The following is a 17,888-nucleotide window of genomic DNA, read 5'->3' as shown; positions in this document are numbered from 1 at the left end:
GTATTATTTGATTGTTTGGTTGTTTTGCCTCAAGACAGTTATTATTTTTTTTCTTTCTCCATCTTTAGCTTGTCCTGTCTTACCAGGCATCTACCACTGTGAGGCACTATGAGGAGGCTGCTTTGCTAGCATGGGATGCAAGACGGACAATTAAACAAAACAGCAACATGCAGCAAACAACCTGTTTTCTTTTTCTTTTTTTATTTCTACGCATTTGTAAAATACTCATAACAACACGATGGATCGGTCATGAATCTGTCACTGATGTCTGAACTCAAACGGACCAAGAACTGAAACCTCGCACACACAGGAGGACAACTTTCCTACACTTTACCGAGGACGACAGCCTTACTTTATTTTGGTTATCTATACTCAACTGAATCCCCCAACCTTTCCCCAAAACTTCCTGAATACTACCGCCACCAACCCAATAACTGCACGCCTCCCCCCTGCTTCTAAAAGACTTCAAGAAAAAAAAAAAAGAGAGACAACGCTTCTGATTTCCTGGTGTGTTAAACTGACTGTGACCGGCTGGGTGACGACGTTCTTATGATGGTACAGTGAGAATGTTTGCTCTGGATTTGTACTGCCCTGTCCGCAGTCTCTCAGCATTCATGGTAGCAAATGAGAGACTGAAATATCGCAGCATCTTCTTCTTGTCAATTTAAGAAAAAAAAAAAAAAAAAAGAACACTGTGTTACAACATGGCACTATCCCTTTTAATACCTTGTTTTCTTTTCTTACGGTGCAAATAGGACAATTAGTGCATTTGTGATACCTTTTGATAGACGGAGGCAGAGTGAAATATTTTGGTAGAGAGCGATTTAAGGACATTGATACAACCAGAGGCAAAAAAAACAAAGATAATACCACCAAAAAAGCATATTTAGTGTACTGACATTGGTTCCAGGTTTCACAATTCAAAACAAGAAACATTCTCAACACGATTTCATTTGACCCGATGCACAATTTCCCAACATAGCATCTTATTATCACGATTACATGGGTAGGTATCCGTGCTGTTTCACGCCAATTTCGAATTAGGTACAGTACATGCAGAGTACGCTACTTGGAAATAAACGGCAGTGAAAAGATTTAATTCCACTACATTAAAAGAGCCAAATCTAAGTGTTGCTCTGGTGTCGTGTTAATGCGAATGGATTTGTTATGCTGAGAACATGACACAGTTTTTCTTCATTTTTTTTTATTATTATTTTTTTATTTAGAGAGAAAAAAATAATTTCCCTCCTTGCACTGTGACTCAAAAAAATGCTTGTTGTGGAGTCGACACGTATCTGTGGGTTCTCCCCTGTGTGCACTACCTGCTGTGCGTGCTGTATGCCTTGTTTCTGTCTGTCCTCATGGGAGTTTGGACTGTTACCGTTACATCACTGTCCACCGTCCTTGTTTCTGTGTGCTGCAAAGAGAAGTGAGATATTGAGCTCCTCTCCAGAAGACAGTGTGGCTGCGGACTGACTGTTAAAAGATGTAGCTGGTCTGTGTGCGGTACCGTGGCTGTGTCATTGCCACTCTGTTCTGACTGTTAACTGTTAGCTTCCACTGATGATGCATGTTGGCAGTGTCTTTTTGTGTTTTGTACCCTTTGATGCACTTGGCCTGAGCAGTCTTTGTATGTACTGTAGCAGTGTCTCGTCTCCTCTCACTCATCTGCCATTCGCTTTTTATGTTCCCTCTGTTTGTTACACGCCATCCAAACACAGCGATTCATCTCCATCCCCTCCACCGTTTTTTCCATCGTCGTCATTACTCTTTTGTCACGTATGTTCTTCCATTTTGTGTGTCACCAAGACAACCTGCTCTAGTATGAATGCATAATGTAAAAAGCATTACACTTTAATGAGCAGCAGCTATTTAAAGCAAGTTTTGGTGGCATGATATGGCTGTGCATGTACCGGTCTGTTTTAACATTGATGTTTTCCTTGTGTAGCTCACCCCAGCATTCAAGTTTCCGGACACCAAGCTGTGAGTTGAAGGGGAGCAGCCGATGCGAGTGTGTTTGCGTGTGTTGAGTTAGTGGGCAGAGCAGTGGAAAAAGAGGTAGAGAGAGAAAACGAGAGGTAAGCCTTATGCAACGTGCAGGGCCAAACCAGCGCTACTCTGACATTTTAGATCTCACTCTGTATATCCCCCCTGCTCCTCCACTGCCCCCCCTCCTCGATATGAATCCCAACACACACACACACACACACACACAGATGAAAAAGGTAACCTGTTGTCCCACATCACTGGTTAAACAGGACCTGTGTATCACTCCTGTCTCGAGAGAGGTCAGTCAGTAAGGTCAAGTCTATCTCCTGGCCTCCATGTGACTTTCTGATCTTGTTATGTAGGTACTGTAATGTTTAGAGCACTGTAGACCATTAATGATATAGACCATTAATGAGCATTTCTATTGATTCAGGTCTATTGGGAGATAGTAACTGGGGGAATTATGAAGGGTTAACAGAAATGTAACAAAATGTAGAGGGAAAAAAAAAAAAAAACTGTACCAGCATACAATGCTTTGCCCATGTTTGTGGACAGAGTATGGTTTGTCAAAGAAAAAATGTGATACTGTTTCAAATTTCAAAGCAATATTATATTAATGAAATTAAATAATACAATGACAAAAGAATCCCTCTCAAGTCTGTTGTCAGCATTGATTTTTGTTTTATGGTTGAGTAGTAAAACACAGAAAGGAGCACTGCACACCAGCTGTTCAAAATTTAAAGAGACAAATATCACAACAACATGGTAATTATTGTACAATTATGCTATCAGTGTTTCCCCTGCTCGGGAGATTAGTGGGTGGTGCAACTTCTAATCTCAACAAACGATTAGCTGCAGTTTTGTGCCGAGCACGTGCTGTACTACAGTCACAGAGCTGAGCATCTGATTTTATGCCTGGTGAAAACACATTACTGCTGTATTGATGGTATTTCCAGAATCCTAAAAGAAACTTCTGTCTCTGATTCATGATGAAAAAGGATTTTAAACCCATTTCTCCGAGCTGTGACTCTTCTAAACCAAACAAGAAAATGCCATAGATCCTTGCTTGATCTGTGCACCACGAAGATTTTATATATTTGTTTTGTTTTTAATACATTAATTTTTTTTACACACTAACTTGTAAGTATTTTTCTTGTCATAAACTAAATGTGCAAGAAGCTTTGACATTTCTGGCGACCTCGGTTAGTGAATCAAGTCGCAGTTTGGGAAACGGGTTAACAGTCTTTGTTATGGTGCAGCAGACTGGATGTTTTATTCATACGGTTCGAGGATCTTTTATGATTCTGGAAGTAGCTTCAAAACAGCAGGAAGTGTTGTTAAAAGACTGTACGGGTTTTCAAAAGATTGCCAAGAATTTATCTCGCTTGCGTCTGTGACTCGATGAGGTTTTATCATCTGTTCTGCTCAGGGCCGCAGCAGAGTCGGTCAACATCAAATGATTAAACAACCTCTATCAGGGATTTAGCATGTTTTTAAGCCATTATTTGAAGCATTATGCAAACTATACAACACAGTTTAGATTTGTTCATGTATTTTTGGCACATTCCAGGCATCCGTCGGTTTATTTATTCACAGGGTTATGTGAAAATGCCAGTGGACTCATACTTGAGGAGGGTAACCTTGACTCTTGAAAGGTTATATTGCATAATTGGCGACTTTCTCGTCTGCAAAAGTTACACTTTTCCCTGAAGTGATGCAGTGCAGACTGTTCTTATCAATCTGTGGTTTAAGTGCTTTCCCACACTGTGCTTATGTAACACCAGGGATGTTAAAAAAGAGGAGGCAGACCACTTAAAGCAAATTGAAGTCTGTAACGCCAGAGATAGTGTGACATTGATAGTGTCAGAAAGTTTGATTTGATTCAGATGTGATAATAATATACAACTTGATTCTTTTCTGGTCTGACATTTTAAAATAGCCAAATAAAAAGGTCTATTCTGCTGCAGCTCTGCTGGGCTGCTAGTATTTGCATCTTACTTCTGGGAACTATTGAGAGGCTCTGCCATAAAAAAAAAACAAAAAAAGATCTGTTGGAGTAAAACTGAGATGACTCAACTCTCTATTCTGGCACATATCCCGCCCCTCCCCCCCCAAAAGCTAATGTTGAGATTCACAACAGTTTTAAGCGATTTGGTGCAGCTGCAGACGGACTTCTGAATAGGCATGCAGTAGGAGGATATCACGCTAATACACAGGCTTAACACGAAAGGTGAGGTTATTCAAACATCAGACATTAAAGGATGAGCTAACAACGTCACATCGCGTCACTCTGGATTAAGCCTTACAAATATTTTTTTGCATGTGAAGTGGACAAAAAAAGAGGAGTTTCAAGCCATATTTTGGGGCAAAGTCGCCAAATTTTTAAAGTGTTTTTTACCAGATGTGACTGGTGATTCTGTACATGCTTTTTTTTATGTCGTTGAAAGCGAAGTTATGTCTCTCTGGTCTTGTTAACCTAAAATAACTGCCTGGGGTGTTGCCAAAATGGCTGGCAGTGTGGCAAGACTTGCCTAAAGGGACTTTGGTAACACTTAAGTTAATATAAATGTGTTTACTGTGAGCTATTGTACAACATAAGCAAGAGAAAATGACAGCTTGGGTTAACCTAAAACTAAAAAAATATTTAAAAAATAATTCAAATATCTCTGCAATGCAAATCAACAGCGCGTCCGATCTCTTGCCCAGATGTGATTGTTCGTGCGATGTCACGGTGATTTGGCCTCTAAAATTATAATTAATTAATGCGGTGTTTGTTGACATGGCATTGTTGACATTGTTGACCTGAATCGTACACCACCCCCCACTAATACCAACAACTGAAGGGGAAACACTGATATTCTTTGGTTTATAAGCAAGAAGCTGAAAACATAATGAGTGAGAAAAAAGTGCACACTGTCTTTGGTGAGTTATATATAAACATCTGTCAACACAAAGAAAAGAACAGAAACCAGCTACATTTCAAAACTAAAATATCATTTACAAACTTTGAGCATAATCTTTGGTACTTTTTTCCTGAGGGTGTTAATCTGAGTGAAAACCTAAAACATATTTGTTTTCCAGACAGCTAATCTTTTCAGAAAACCTTTCTGAATCACAATAAATCTCCCGTTGTGACTCACACTTAGGTTTTTCATTAAAACTTCAGAAAACTATTTGTTACTCTTGTCCAGGTGGAAACTTCTACTCATTTTGTTTCACACAATCTATTTTTTTTTAATGTTATGTTGCAATCAAATGTGTGATTAAGATGAACTACAGGAATACTGATTCAGCACCTGCCCCAGGCTTTGATAAAGACTTTATGATTTGTACTAAAAAAATATATGATTTCTTCCCCTGCAGACTGTAAATGTCTTTCCCTTAAACAGTCTCATTCCCCGTATTTACACGCATTCAACCCCAAATGGCAGTTTATGTATGTTTGAGTTCACTGGCGGTTGTCTCGGTCGCCATCAGACTAGCGCGAGTCCTCCCCGGTCTCGGCCTCTGCAGGTGGGAACAGCAGTTTCCTGAGGACGGGTGCATAGAAGGGACCAAAGACGGTTCGGTTGAAGTGGACGATTCGCCCAAAGGCCGTTCCCAGCTCGGCCAGCTCGGCACTCACCAGCCTGAGGGGAGCGGGCGGCTCTGGACTCCTTTTAGCTGGGCCGCCCTGCAGCATGGCCTGGAGGAAGACCTGTACCCTTTCTCCTACGTTTGATAGAGAGAATGATGAGGGGGCGGAGGAGAGAGAGAGAGAGAGAGAGAGGGAAGGAAGTCAGCTCTCCACAGCAGCTCACATTCAATTTTAAAACCATGAATGTGGCCGGAGATAACCCAAACTGAATGACATTATTATGCATGTTTCTCTTGTTGACTGAAAATGGTGCATTCCAAACATGTCAGCTCTTTATAGATTAAAATATACTACCATATCTCAATCAAGATGTATTTTAATACGTTTGAAGGGATTTTATTAACCTAGAAAAGTCAGAATTTTGTAAGCCACACACCAGCCTGTGGTTATCTGACAAAACCAACAGTTTCAGGCAATAAGTTCTCTACAATGTGAACAAATTGTTTTTCCCCAATTGTGCTTGAGAGTTGAAACAATTAATTTACTAAATATTATTCTATGACTGTTTTAATAATCAATTAAAAGTGTCAGTAATGTGGTTCATTGCATCTTTACTTTTCATATATGATGGCGAGCTGATTGACTTCTGGTTTTGGACTCTTGGTTGGAGAAAACAAACGTCATCATGGCAACAAGCATTGAAAATAAATGTTAGATCGCAGCTTTTTAAAGACTAAAAATAACTGCAGCTTCTTTATGATTAATATTATTTAACAAAATGTATTTCCAGTAGCATTGAAGGAGGTGTGTTACCAGCCTTAAAGCACAATTTATATGAAGTAAAACCATAACCACCTATACTTAGCAGTATAAACTTCTGCATCTGATATCTAATGTGGATTTCTCCCCCATTTGTACTTCAATTAATCATTTATCTAGGACTCTGGTGGGTGTTCAGCCTGACCTATGAGTGTGCGGACAGGGTTGTTGTGCCTCCACAGCTCAGATATTTGTCCCCTCAGCAGATCCAGGCTCTCCCGAGGCAGTGCCGCTCCTCCCTGGCCGCTCAAAGCGTCCGTCACCTGCTGCGGTATCGTCTCCCCGAGCCCCAGCAGCGCACCCCTCAGGTCGGCTTCCCTGCAGCGCCAGAAACCAGAATTACATGAATAACCAGCAGGTTTCATTAGATGTGGATTAAGTCACAGGATCGTGGAAGTCGATAAATAAGAGTCTCTAATAACATCTAGGTCTCAAAAGAGATTCAGATTAAATAAAATAGCAGTGATTAAGTGAGAAATGCCCTGTGCTACATGTTACTGCAGCTTGGACCAGAGTGTGAGCAGCCCTCGAATATCACGAGCTGCTGTTCCACATTTATCCACTAATCATGACGGGGCGTCTCTTGAACAGAAAGAATGAGGTTAGCTGGATCCGTTCTGACAAGCTAGTTGGCTGCTGTCACCTCCATTGGTTTCCTTCTCATACGATACCTGTTCCCCATGACAGCCAGTACATGCATCACCAAATCCTCCTCTTACCTGGTGTGACTGCCCTCCAGCAGGGCAGCGACGGACTGCCTGAGTTTACCTACAAACCCCTGCAGAGAGAAAACGGCGGCCCCACACTGAGCGTTGGTCAGCAGCAGCACAGATGCCTCCAGGACCAACATCTGGAGCTGCTGGCCCAGGGCGTCCAGACGGGCTCGGTCCATCAGCGCGGTCTGTGTGTGGAGGTCGGGGAAGGGTCAAGTGTCAGGAGGTTACTCACAGGGGATTTTCAGCATGAATATGAGACACAGATGTCTGAAGGAAAAAAAAAAGCTGCGGGGCTTAAAACAAAAAGCTGCACTGGATATTCTACAACAGTGATTCAGCTGTACTTGTGCAGTTGCTAGAAGGTACATGGAAAGATTGTAGAGCAGCTTAACTGATTGAAAAAAAAAGATGAAAACAAGGAAATGATGTTTTGATTAAAAAACAAATATCCATATATTGAGAGTGCATGAAAACTAGTTTTCAAGCCTGCAGAGAATGTAATGAATAAACAATTACCATATTCAGCTAAAAGTGACATAAATGGTTGATATTGTTGGGTAAAAGATGTTGTATGCAGCTAAAATATATAGCTAAATGTAATAAACAGTTCAATAGATGGCTAAAATGAATAGATAATTGATTAAATTGTTTTAAAGTGTTGAAATTATAAAACTGAAAGCACTGTAGCAAAAATAAATGGCTAAAAATAATGGATTAAGTGTTGAACTAGCTCAGTAGCTTAATGTATAAATGCCTAAAAGAGATGTTAAAGTAATGATCAACAGATGAAATAGTTGGTGAAATAGTTAGCTAAAATTATTAGCTAAAAGTAATAAATATATGGTTGAAATTATTAGCTTAAGGTAATGGATAACGTGTTGAAGTAGCTAAACTAGATGGCTTCAAGTAATAAAGTTAAAAGTAATGGGTATGAAAGAAGCTGTTAGCTAAAATGAGTAGATACAACATGGAATTGTTAGCTTGAAGTGATGGATTAAGTGCAATAGCTAATAGTAATTAAATGTATAAAGAGTGAAGTAGAAGCTAAAAGCACTGAATAAATATTTGAAACATTCAGCTTCAAAGTGTAATGCAGATGCAAATTTGATCAAACCACCTAAACACTCAGAATTCAATTGTATGTAAACATTATTGTGGGCTAACAATCTACCTTATATAGTTAAAAGTGTTAAATAAGTTTAAATCAGTTCAGATTAATCATTTGGAAGATGATGGGTGACGTTGACGGAGGGTTACGTGAGTTCATCTGACAGGGCCGTGGGCACATCAGACAAAGAGAGGCTGAGAGCCGCTGCCTGTCAGCGCTACGTGAGCTCTTATGTGTTGTCACATTCTTTAACAAGCTGCAGGGTGAGGAGGAGTGTGTTGGGAGATTGAAGATTCCCTGATAATCAATAAAATATTACTCAAATGAAAGCCGGAGTGCAGTGTGACGTAATTTTGCAGGCTGCAGCTGACCTCGGGATATTTCTGGTCCCGCGGGTCCCAGTGTAGCAGACGCATGTAGGCCCGGTTGAGGACGGCGGTGGCGCTGAGAGGACCCGGGCTGTCAGGACTGGAAGAGTCGGAGCGGGCTCTGACGGCCGACGCCTCTTCTGACGCTGCTGCCTGAAGCCAAGCCGTGGTGTTGTCCAGAGAAGCTGAGGTGTAACGGTGAAATACATAATATTAACATATTAAGTGCAATGCCACTGAATCATTATGATTCACAAGGTGTTTCCAGTGACGCAGACAGTGGATGTACGTCTCTGTTCAGGGAGGATGGGAACTAAAACCAGTTAAAATGTGTTTGCAGAACATTTGCTTCACTCTCTAAGCATCAATTAATGGTGCCTGTACCGAGAGGAGGAAATTACACCTACACTCACGGCTATAACAAAACTCGCAGCTCGTATGAAAAATGGAAGACAATCCTACTTATTAACCTCATTAAGTAATATGCTAACAAAATGCATTCTGGAGGATTTTCATCTTTAGAAAGAAAAAGACTTTAATCCAACAGCTAACATGACTGTCAGCACTGAGGACCCTGTCACTCTGCCAATGACTCTGATTAGCCAGCTGCACTTAGACAGAACAGAGTTCACTGATTGGCTGTCCGGCTCCAATCGACGAGAAGCTGAAAAATGGCAGGATGGTGCTTTAGAGCGACAAAGGTCAAAAAATCAGTTTAATTGAAAAGTGAAATATACAGTGACCATAAACTTCACAGTCACAAAGTCACCTTCGTCGTCCATCACTCGAGCTGTGGCGGGCGGGCGGTCTCACCTGGCTGCTTGTCCAGGATCTGCTGGAATTTGGCCCTCTCGTACTGCACGGCCTGCTGCAGGAGGTGAGGCCTCAGGCTCTGGATGGTGAAGTTAACCATGTCCGTCTTCATCAGGCCCAAGACTCGGAAGATCTCCCTGAGGGAACGGAGGGGGAGGTTCGGGTGAAACGGCTTTTACTTTACTTTATTTATAGAGCACTTCTGAAGACAGAAAAAGTGCTTTACAGGAAGAAGAAGATGACGGGAAAGGGAAGAGACAGAGAAGACAATGTACAGAAAATAAAGGTATAAACCACAAATATATATATATATATATATATATGTATGTCATAGATACAAGTACTGTCTGTAAAAGTGTTGTCAAGCTTCCCCTCACCTCAGGAGCTCCACAGGGTCCTCGAGCTCCCTCAGTGCTCTGACCTCTGGGTCGCGGACCGGTGCACATAAAGATGCCATGGTATTGATGATGTATCCTGCCAGTCTGTGGAGATCCAGAGCTCCGTGATTGACTTCCTGCTGGATCAGCTCCATGTCCAGTACCTCGTCCATCTGAGATCTCAGTCTGACGTGAGCGGGCAGCAGCAGGGACTGAAGCAGCTGACAGGAGACAGAAATATAGAAGGCTGCCTTTAGCTGAGAACAATTCAATAACTCACCTAAAAAAAAAGCGATGGTTGGACTGTAATCAAGGTTAGATGAGAAGACTGACACTGCTTTAACACCACGGCATGTCATTTTAACACTTTGTTTTTCATATGGAGTAAACATAGGAGATGTATTGTAGTAATTAGCATGCTTTAGAGGGGCTAATAGGTGTATTTTGTTACCTTTGGACAGAGCTAGGTAAGCCGGTTCCCCTTGTTTCCAGTCTTTGTGCCAAGCACAGCTGATCTGCTGCCAGCAGTCGCTTCATACTTACCACACACACACACACACGAGAATGATGTAATATCATAATAACTGACACGACGACGGTGCTTTCAAGGCTTTACAAGTGTTACATTAGTAGGCTAAGCAATAATAAGTGTGAGTAATATTCACTGGATAAAGTCGCTAACCTAGATCTTCATGAATGAATGAAATGGCGTACTGATCGCTCTCAGAACAAGGATTAGCGTCCTGTCTCCTGTCCTGTTCTTTCATCACTGTGAATGGATTCATCAGTAATAAGAGTTCAGTTGTTTCACCTCTACATTTCATTATTACCGTCTCTGTGAAAAGCAGATGACGCTGATGAAGTCTGACATCACAGACGTTCCTGTCGTCGTGTTTATGTTTCTGCGTCATTTGTCCGGACCGTCTACACTCTGGTTCTGATCTTCAAAGCATGTGAGAACGAACGGGGTCAGAGGTCGCAGCAGACCGTCTCCCTCTCTGCTGCTAATGTGTCTGATTTGATGCCGTACACACTTACAGTCTTGACTTCCTGGAGCAGGACAACGGCATGATCGTAGTTTGGCGGATCGCTGTTCAGCTCCTCTTGAAGACAGTCCCAAAACGCCCGGTGAACAATCTCCGTCACTCTTCCCTCCAGGCTACAGAAGGGAAAAACAGTTAAAGGGAGAGCTCGACGGGGACCAAACTCTCAATTAATTTTGGAAATGGGAGTAACCCAAGGTCACTTCAGCTGTGGTGGAGTGTTTTTCTTGCCTGTCTGTAGGAGGACTCTGGGGTTTGAAGCAGAAGTCTCTGTTCACCACTATCTCGTGTGCGAGGCTCAGGTTGGAAACACAATTTTCCAGCTCCATCAGACTGGATAATGAGGCGGTGGGTGGGCTCCCTGACACCGCAGACAGGACACACACACCCACAGATAATTAAAACTGCCACGGTGGTAATAATTCAATTACTAATGCTCCCTGAACGTGTCTGAAAACAATAACTGCCATAATAAAGCTTCGTACCCGTAGGAGAGTCAAGTTTTTCCAGACAGGGGAGGTCAGGGGGGGAATCATCGGCGGCCTCGTCTCTTTGATTCGGCATTTCAGCAACAGTCTGGACATTTAAATTAGTCAGTAAATAAGCAACAACGCAGCTCGGTGACATCGGCCATTTTGTTTCTTGTTGTGTGCAAAATGAAAATATTAAGAGCGGCAATTATTAGTCGATTAAGCAATTACTCAATCAGCAGAAAATTCATCTGCAGCTAATTTGGTAATTGGCTAATCGTTCGTCAAACATTCAAACCTTTCAGATGTGAAGATTTGGTGCTTTTCTTTGTTATATATGATAATGAACATCATTTATTTTGGTTTTGGTCTGTTGGTCGAAGAAAACAAGATATCTAGCTACATCTAACTCAACTGTGGGACAATACAACATTTATTTTTTTTACTTTTTCTGGCACTTTATACAATTGAGTGAGAAAATAATCTAAAAAATAATTACACAATGCACATAGTTACATAAAATTAATAAAATAATGCAAATGTACTGTCATGGCACTTAAAATATGATTATATAGAGTTAAAAAGACAGTGAAGGAAAAGGACTAGATCTGTTTCTTAAAGGGTAACTCAACTAATTCTACACATTCAAGTGTGTTTACAGGTCTTGGGGAGTATTGCTTTCTATTGACATTTTTCTGTTGGAATTATTATATTAACATTTTTACTCATTTTTCTCATGATTTCTATTGCTTGTTTTTTTTTTTTTTAATATTTTATTATTTTAACTATTCATTTTATTGCAATTGGTGTGCATTAGTCTCTAAACCTGTTTTTGTGCCATGTTTTCTCACTTGTAAAGCACTTTGAAATGCATTTTGATTTGTTTGACAGGTGCTTTATAAATAAAGTTTGATTGATTGATTGATAGATTGATTAATAATAAGTATCATACCAGCCCTGAAAAGACATACTGGTTGATCACTTCAATAAAGCCTGCATATACACAACATACACATCAGAGTTTACAGTATTTACTATTATTGATCAGACAAAGTAACTAGTTACATTAGTAATTAAGTAAGATATACAATTAATGTGATGTAAAAAGTACAATAATTGTAGTGGAGTAATGTTACAAGTGTAGTATAGTAGTACAAACTGGGAAAGAGTTACCTCAAAATTGTATTTGAGTACATTTTCAGTACTTGGGTAAATGTACCTGCTCGTTACTTTCCACCACTAAAGAAAAGATTAGTCACCGTACGACACAAAAACAAACATACTTTGACAACAATAAACGTCAAATTACAATGTGACGACAACAGTTTACTTTGTGTGAGCTAACTTACCTGTTGTCGGTATTTTGATGATGTAAAAAGTAAAATAAACCTTCTGACTCGTTCAAACTCTTCATGTGACGTTTAAAAACCACAAACATCAAAACACGAACGTTCAAGTTTAAATCCGGACTGAACCACTCCAACAGAGGTATGGGGGGTGGGGTGTGATAAAAACAGACTTTGTTACCAATCAACACGTGATTTTAACGGTATGTGCGACCGTATACTGATACAGCATGTGGATATAACACATTTAATGATTCACTTTTTTAAATGTATGTATTAAAAACAGAAAACAAAGGCTGCTTCTTTTGGTACGGTCCACTCTCAAATCAAAACAATGGGCGTGTCCTTACTGTGTGCTCCTGCTGCGCCCCGCCCCCTCCGGCTCTGCAGCCGTCACTGTTTGACACTAAACTCACAGTACCTGCCTCTTCTTTGTGCTTCTGTTGTAGTTCAGTGGAAACACAATGGAAAGCGGCCGGTGTGTTTGTTTACACGGTCCATTGTTTGAGACACACAGCTGGAAATGTCGCGTTTCCTGTCAAACGAGGGACTTCGAGAAGGCCCACAGACACACAGATATACTGTGATGACACACAGCAGAACATCCTCCAGTCCCCTCAATACAACTGTTACACCTGTTTATGTTATTTATTTTTATTTGTCATATACTTTGAAGTATGCTACTCCAAATTAGTTAGGTATATAGGTGCATATATGCATGTGTTGCATTATTTTTGGGGAGCACATAGCACAAAATGAAAAATTCAGGTATGTCACAGAATAAACAACAAAGTGAAACATTCTGAGCTCTATGGATCAGCTGTTATTGTAAAATGTGTATTAAAAACTTTAAAAAAAAGTTTTTCTACTTTTCATTGCTGCTGTGACGCTGAGGCTAATTTTTCGACATGGGATTTATTAAAAGATTGTCTTACATTATTTGATTATTATTATTATTAGTGCTGAAATAACTGCTTGTAGAACAGTTGACTAACCTGCTTCAATGACAGATAAATTGTTTCTTAAACAAATTGACACAAATTGAATAATGTGCTGCTTTGCTTGCTTTTTATATAATTGTAAAACATTGAATAATGTTTTTATAAATAATTGTTGGCAGTAGGTGTTTTGAGGGGCGACGCCATCCTCCTTTTTAACCTGCCATCCCCTCATAAAAAACTTTTTAACTTTGATTTTTTACTAATTATTAGTGCTGAAATTGCTTGTAGATAAAATGATCACAACAGAGCAACTTAAAAATAGGAAATGTGGTTCTTTACACAATAAATGAGTTGAGCAGCGATGTCATCCCCCTTTTAAGCAAAATTATCAGAATGCATCCCCCTTTTTAACCTGCCACCCCCCCTCACAGTACTTTGCACATAAAAAATTTAATTATTAATTATTGCTGACATTAGATGAGTTGAAGAGAGATGAGGGGGGATGTCACCCCCTTTGTAAGCGAAATGATGAAAATGCATCCCCCCTTTTTGGCCTGCCACCCCCCCTTTCTATTTCCTCATGGCAGGGACGGAGGGGTTTAGCTGTCTCTGTTGATCTGGTCTGTCTGACTCATTGTTCCTTCATCTGACTGAGGTTTATTAGTCCTGAATCAAAAGAACCAAAAACTGTAATTTTGCTATTCATGAGCAGATGAAACGAACCAGGTCCATCCCTCCCCGACAAATACTAACAAATGAAATGAATGAAACTGAATGTTAGTTTCCTACAGACCAGGAACTTATAATGCCTTTGAGTCGGGGCTGTCTGAGACAGATAGACTGTACTGCGACTTCAAGGGGGAACCGGTGAGCATAATAAAGAGATGCAGATAAAACAAAGCCTGACAATGTGATGTATTGTATTATGCGATCTCAAAGACCTGTAACAGGTACTTTCTCCTTTCCTTTCTCAGTCACACACACAAAAACTGACCCAAGACAGAGCTGTATTGCAAATTATTTATAATTGCAAAATGTTGTGTAACAAACTGTTTTGATAAATACAAGCATTTGACAAAGCCTTATCTAAAAAAGTTGACCTTCCATCACAGCCACAAAACACAAATAGATATGATCATATTTTCATTAGAAATAAAAAAAAAAAAAAACATTACAAAAACAACTCCCAGGCCATGATATTTATACATTTGCATATTTCAAAATAACATAATTACATTTCTGTTTTTTAAAATAACAAGGATAACTTAAAAAAACCACTCAGTTTAAGTCTTTTTCCTCACTGGAGCTGCTATGTACATACTGTATAAACTCGCTGCACAGATGCCACTCTCACTTTAGGTGGAGCATCTCACAACATTAAAGCAAACGAGAAAGAGTAAGTGCCAAAAGCAGGGCAGCTCGCCCGACTTGTACCTTCCATAACTTAGTGTCCTCCTATGAAACAGACGAGAAATCGATGTCGTATTTGAGTAAATCATTTTTGACAAAGAGGCAAAAAAAAAAAAAAAAAAAAAAAAAATCGTTTGCAAGCAGTTTAAATCTACAGGAGGAAAGCTGGCGAGTTCCTCATGAAAGGGAAATCAATGTCACAAGCGGTTTCTCTGCATTCAAGCTTTGTATTCAGAGCTGTGAGAGTCTTATTGTGAGAAAAGGCAAAGGAGCATCTACTGAATGAAAATGAGAAAATTAATGAATGCAATCTTCTGTTCCCAGCCACACACACACGTTTCTCTTTCATTCACACGCTAACAAAACTGTACAAAAAACATCTCTAATTATAATAATATAACAATAATAATAAATCCAGACTTCACTCATGTTCGTCTTGATGCCTCAATTCGTTGACGACTGTGCTGCAGCATGAACTCAACCTGGGCACAACTGAACAGGAAGTCACTTTATTTAATTCCCTGTTTTACTTTAAAGCTCTACAGTTTTTTTTTTCCTTGGACCAAATCTGAGACCCAATCTCCACCTGCTGTTATCACATTTTCTGTAGATGTGTTATCTAGATAATGACGTCTGATAAAAGGCCTTTGCCTCGACACCTGGGTTTTAATAAGCACTCTTGTTATCTCACTTCTGCCCACATTATGATCAGATCTTAAAATGCAAAAAAGGTACAAGACGCAGCGAAAAGTGATTTGTAGCTTTTAGACAGGCAGCTTGACAGCGATCCATCTTTCAACTGGCCCAGCATTTTTTTGTCTTCTCTTTCCCCTGGTGGGCTGGTGGTTTCAGGCTCCGACCATTGATGAACAGCTTCAAGTGCTCGAGTCGTAACTCGTTGAGCTGTTGCGAGCGTGGCGGGTCAAACTCGTGCTCGCCACAGCCCCCGTAGTAGCAGGACCGCACATGTGCAAGTGGAGAAATGCTCCCTTGCTGGTTTTGAGACTACTTCACCACCACAGAGGAGCTCCATTTCTTGCGGTCTTTCTGCATCTTTTTTCCGTGCAGCAGATGCAACATTTCGATAGAAGCATTTGTGTTAGCACTAAATATACGTACCATCATTCCTGTGAATGACAAAGTTCACATTCGGGATAAATTGATAATCGGCCTGTCCGATATTCATCACTTTTCTCCACCATCAATTCTGGTGCTTTTTTGTGTCCGATTGCCGATAAAGTCAATTATTTAAAAATGCGCTACTACAGCTCTGTGGATGTCCTGCCCACAACACTATCAGATAAGTTACACGTCACAGGTAATAGCCAATCAACACTGAATAATCTAAATCCACAAAGTAACTGGTAACTTAAGTTATCAGAGTGGAAGTATGAAGTCGCAGAAAATGGAAATACTAAAGGTAAGTACCTAAATATTCAACTTTTTGACAATTCTGACACTATCTTGACACTAAGATTTTTATTTTTACTGCAAATGTATATCGGTTATCTGTTTCTGCTCTGAAAAACTATATTGGTCAATCCCTGGATCACATGGTCACATGGTTATTGAGCAGATGCAGGTGAATTTAAGTGCCAGCTAACATGAGATTTAATCCAGTCGTGAGGTGAAGACGGGGTCATAGTGCAGTCAGTCTGTTGTCAGTGCTACGATGACACATCATTTTCCTTGTGTCAAAGTTTCACACTCTCTCTCTCACTCTCCCTATTCTGTCACACACTTACAAACACACATACACAAGTGCGCACTGAGATCAACGCACAGCACACAAACGCCCTTTCCTGCTAAGAGTCTTTGAGCATGTTGATGCGTGCAAAGATCTTGAGTGCAGGTCCCAGTTTAATGTTCATGGTGCTCATAAGGTGGTCCTCCTTTAACAGGAGCAGCGCCTGTCCATCAATCTCCTGAGAGCGAAACTCGTCTGCTATCTCCTGACAACCTGCGGGAACAGCAGAGGAAGACGTACACGCTGCAGTTAGTCACACTTAAAACAGCATTCATAAGCAAAATGTGCATGTGATGCTGTATGAGAGGTCTGTGTTTACTCCACTGACCTGGCAGTGACCGGATGAACTCGTAGACCTCTTCCACATTCCACCTGGTCGGGTCGTTTGGTAAGAAGCGCTGACAGAGTGATGGCGCATCCCTCCCGGCGCAGCTCTCGTGGTCCGAGGCCCTGCTTGGATGCCGGTGGACGGGGACCTGAGCCGGGGCCGGAGCAGGAGCCGGGGGTCCCGAGCTGGCTGCCGACAAGGGAGACGGCGGCTCTTCGTAGCTGGACATGTCCGAACACGGGCTGGACTCCTCCTGACTGGGCTGCGAGGGATGCGGCGAGGATATAGAACCGCCTTGAGTCTGCTGCGGTGTGGGGGACAGCTTCTGAAAATGAAAATAGGCAGGCGTGACGTCAAGGAGAAATTGATGGCTCATCAGTAAAACACCGCTGGGACATTGTATTAAGACACAGCAAAGATTAAAAGGGTGATAAGTAAGATTTATTCTCTACAACTGCTTCAGTATACGAGTATAATACACCTGCGGGGAGTTGATAGGGTTGTTGGATCGATACCAACGGCTCGAAAATGACTTTGTCAGGTGCTGAACCCTCTGGATTATGAAAGTCAGTTCCTGGTCCAAACATGAAACAAAGGCACCCCCCACTGGAGGTTCAAGACCCAACCCTCGAGGCATTACATAACTCAAAACATGTTGGCGATAAAACCTTGAAATGATTGTTCTTGTGCCAAGGAAAAAAGATTCCTCAGCATTAAATTCTGTGTTATCTGTACATTTCTGTAGAATGTATGCCTTCATCATCTAAATGACTTGTCCCCTTTGGAAAAATGTGACTTTATTTAGTCATTAAAGGCTTCAAATGAGTCGGATGAGA

At 40.8% G+C, this 17,888-nt stretch overlaps 3 protein-coding genes across 7 annotated transcripts in view; 1 reads left to right on the top strand and 2 right to left on the bottom strand.

Annotated features, from left to right (window-relative positions):
- Window positions 1-2,645, top strand: part of anks1ab (ankyrin repeat and sterile alpha motif domain containing 1Ab) — a 45,523-nt gene extending 42,878 nt beyond the window's left edge. For 3 of the 5 annotated variants that reach the window (XR_014622352.1, XR_014622353.1, XR_014622354.1), the window contains one exon: window positions 69-2,645. Coding sequence is in view for 2 of the 5 variants with exons in the window: in XM_084349686.1 (XP_084205812.1) it covers window positions 1,949-1,987 (39 nt within the window). In the remaining 3 variants the exon portion in view is untranslated. The remainder of the gene's footprint in view (window positions 1-68) is intronic. The other 2 variants (XM_084349686.1, XM_084349685.1) reach the window with 1 other exon arrangement.
- A 3-nt stretch (window positions 2,646-2,648) lies between these two features.
- Window positions 2,649-12,729, bottom strand: LOC311255313 (T-complex protein 11-like protein 1). Its single transcript, XM_084349687.1, has 10 exons — window positions 12,630-12,729; window positions 11,296-11,386; window positions 11,042-11,171; window positions 10,806-10,926; window positions 9,768-9,988; window positions 9,391-9,527; window positions 8,581-8,762; window positions 7,105-7,286; window positions 6,531-6,703; window positions 2,649-5,700 (listed from the first exon to the last, which is right to left on the bottom strand). Exons 2-10 carry the CDS (start codon window positions 11,372-11,374, stop codon window positions 5,468-5,470), a joined length of 1,458 nt encoding a protein of 485 aa, XP_084205813.1. The 5' UTR covers window positions 11,375-11,386; window positions 12,630-12,729; the 3' UTR covers window positions 2,649-5,467.
- Window positions 12,730-14,573: 1,844 nt separating this feature from the next.
- phc2b (polyhomeotic homolog 2b) overlaps window positions 14,574-17,888 on the bottom strand; it is a 38,583-nt gene continuing 35,268 nt past the window's right edge. The window contains exons 14-15 of the mRNA XM_084349995.1: window positions 17,053-17,377; window positions 14,574-16,937 (exon numbers count right to left, since the gene is read on the bottom strand). Coding sequence (XP_084206121.1) covers window positions 16,783-16,937; window positions 17,053-17,377 — 480 coding nt within the window. The 3' untranslated portion in view covers window positions 14,574-16,782. The remainder of the gene's footprint in view (window positions 16,938-17,052; window positions 17,378-17,888) is intronic.

This window comes from Pagrus pagrus (genome assembly GCF_965226575.1).
Source record: "Pagrus pagrus genome assembly, chromosome: 3".
NCBI lineage: Eukaryota > Metazoa > Chordata > Actinopteri > Spariformes > Sparidae > Pagrus > Pagrus pagrus.
Note: the sequence above shows the minus strand (reverse complement) of the source record. Positions and strands in the feature narration are given on the sequence as shown.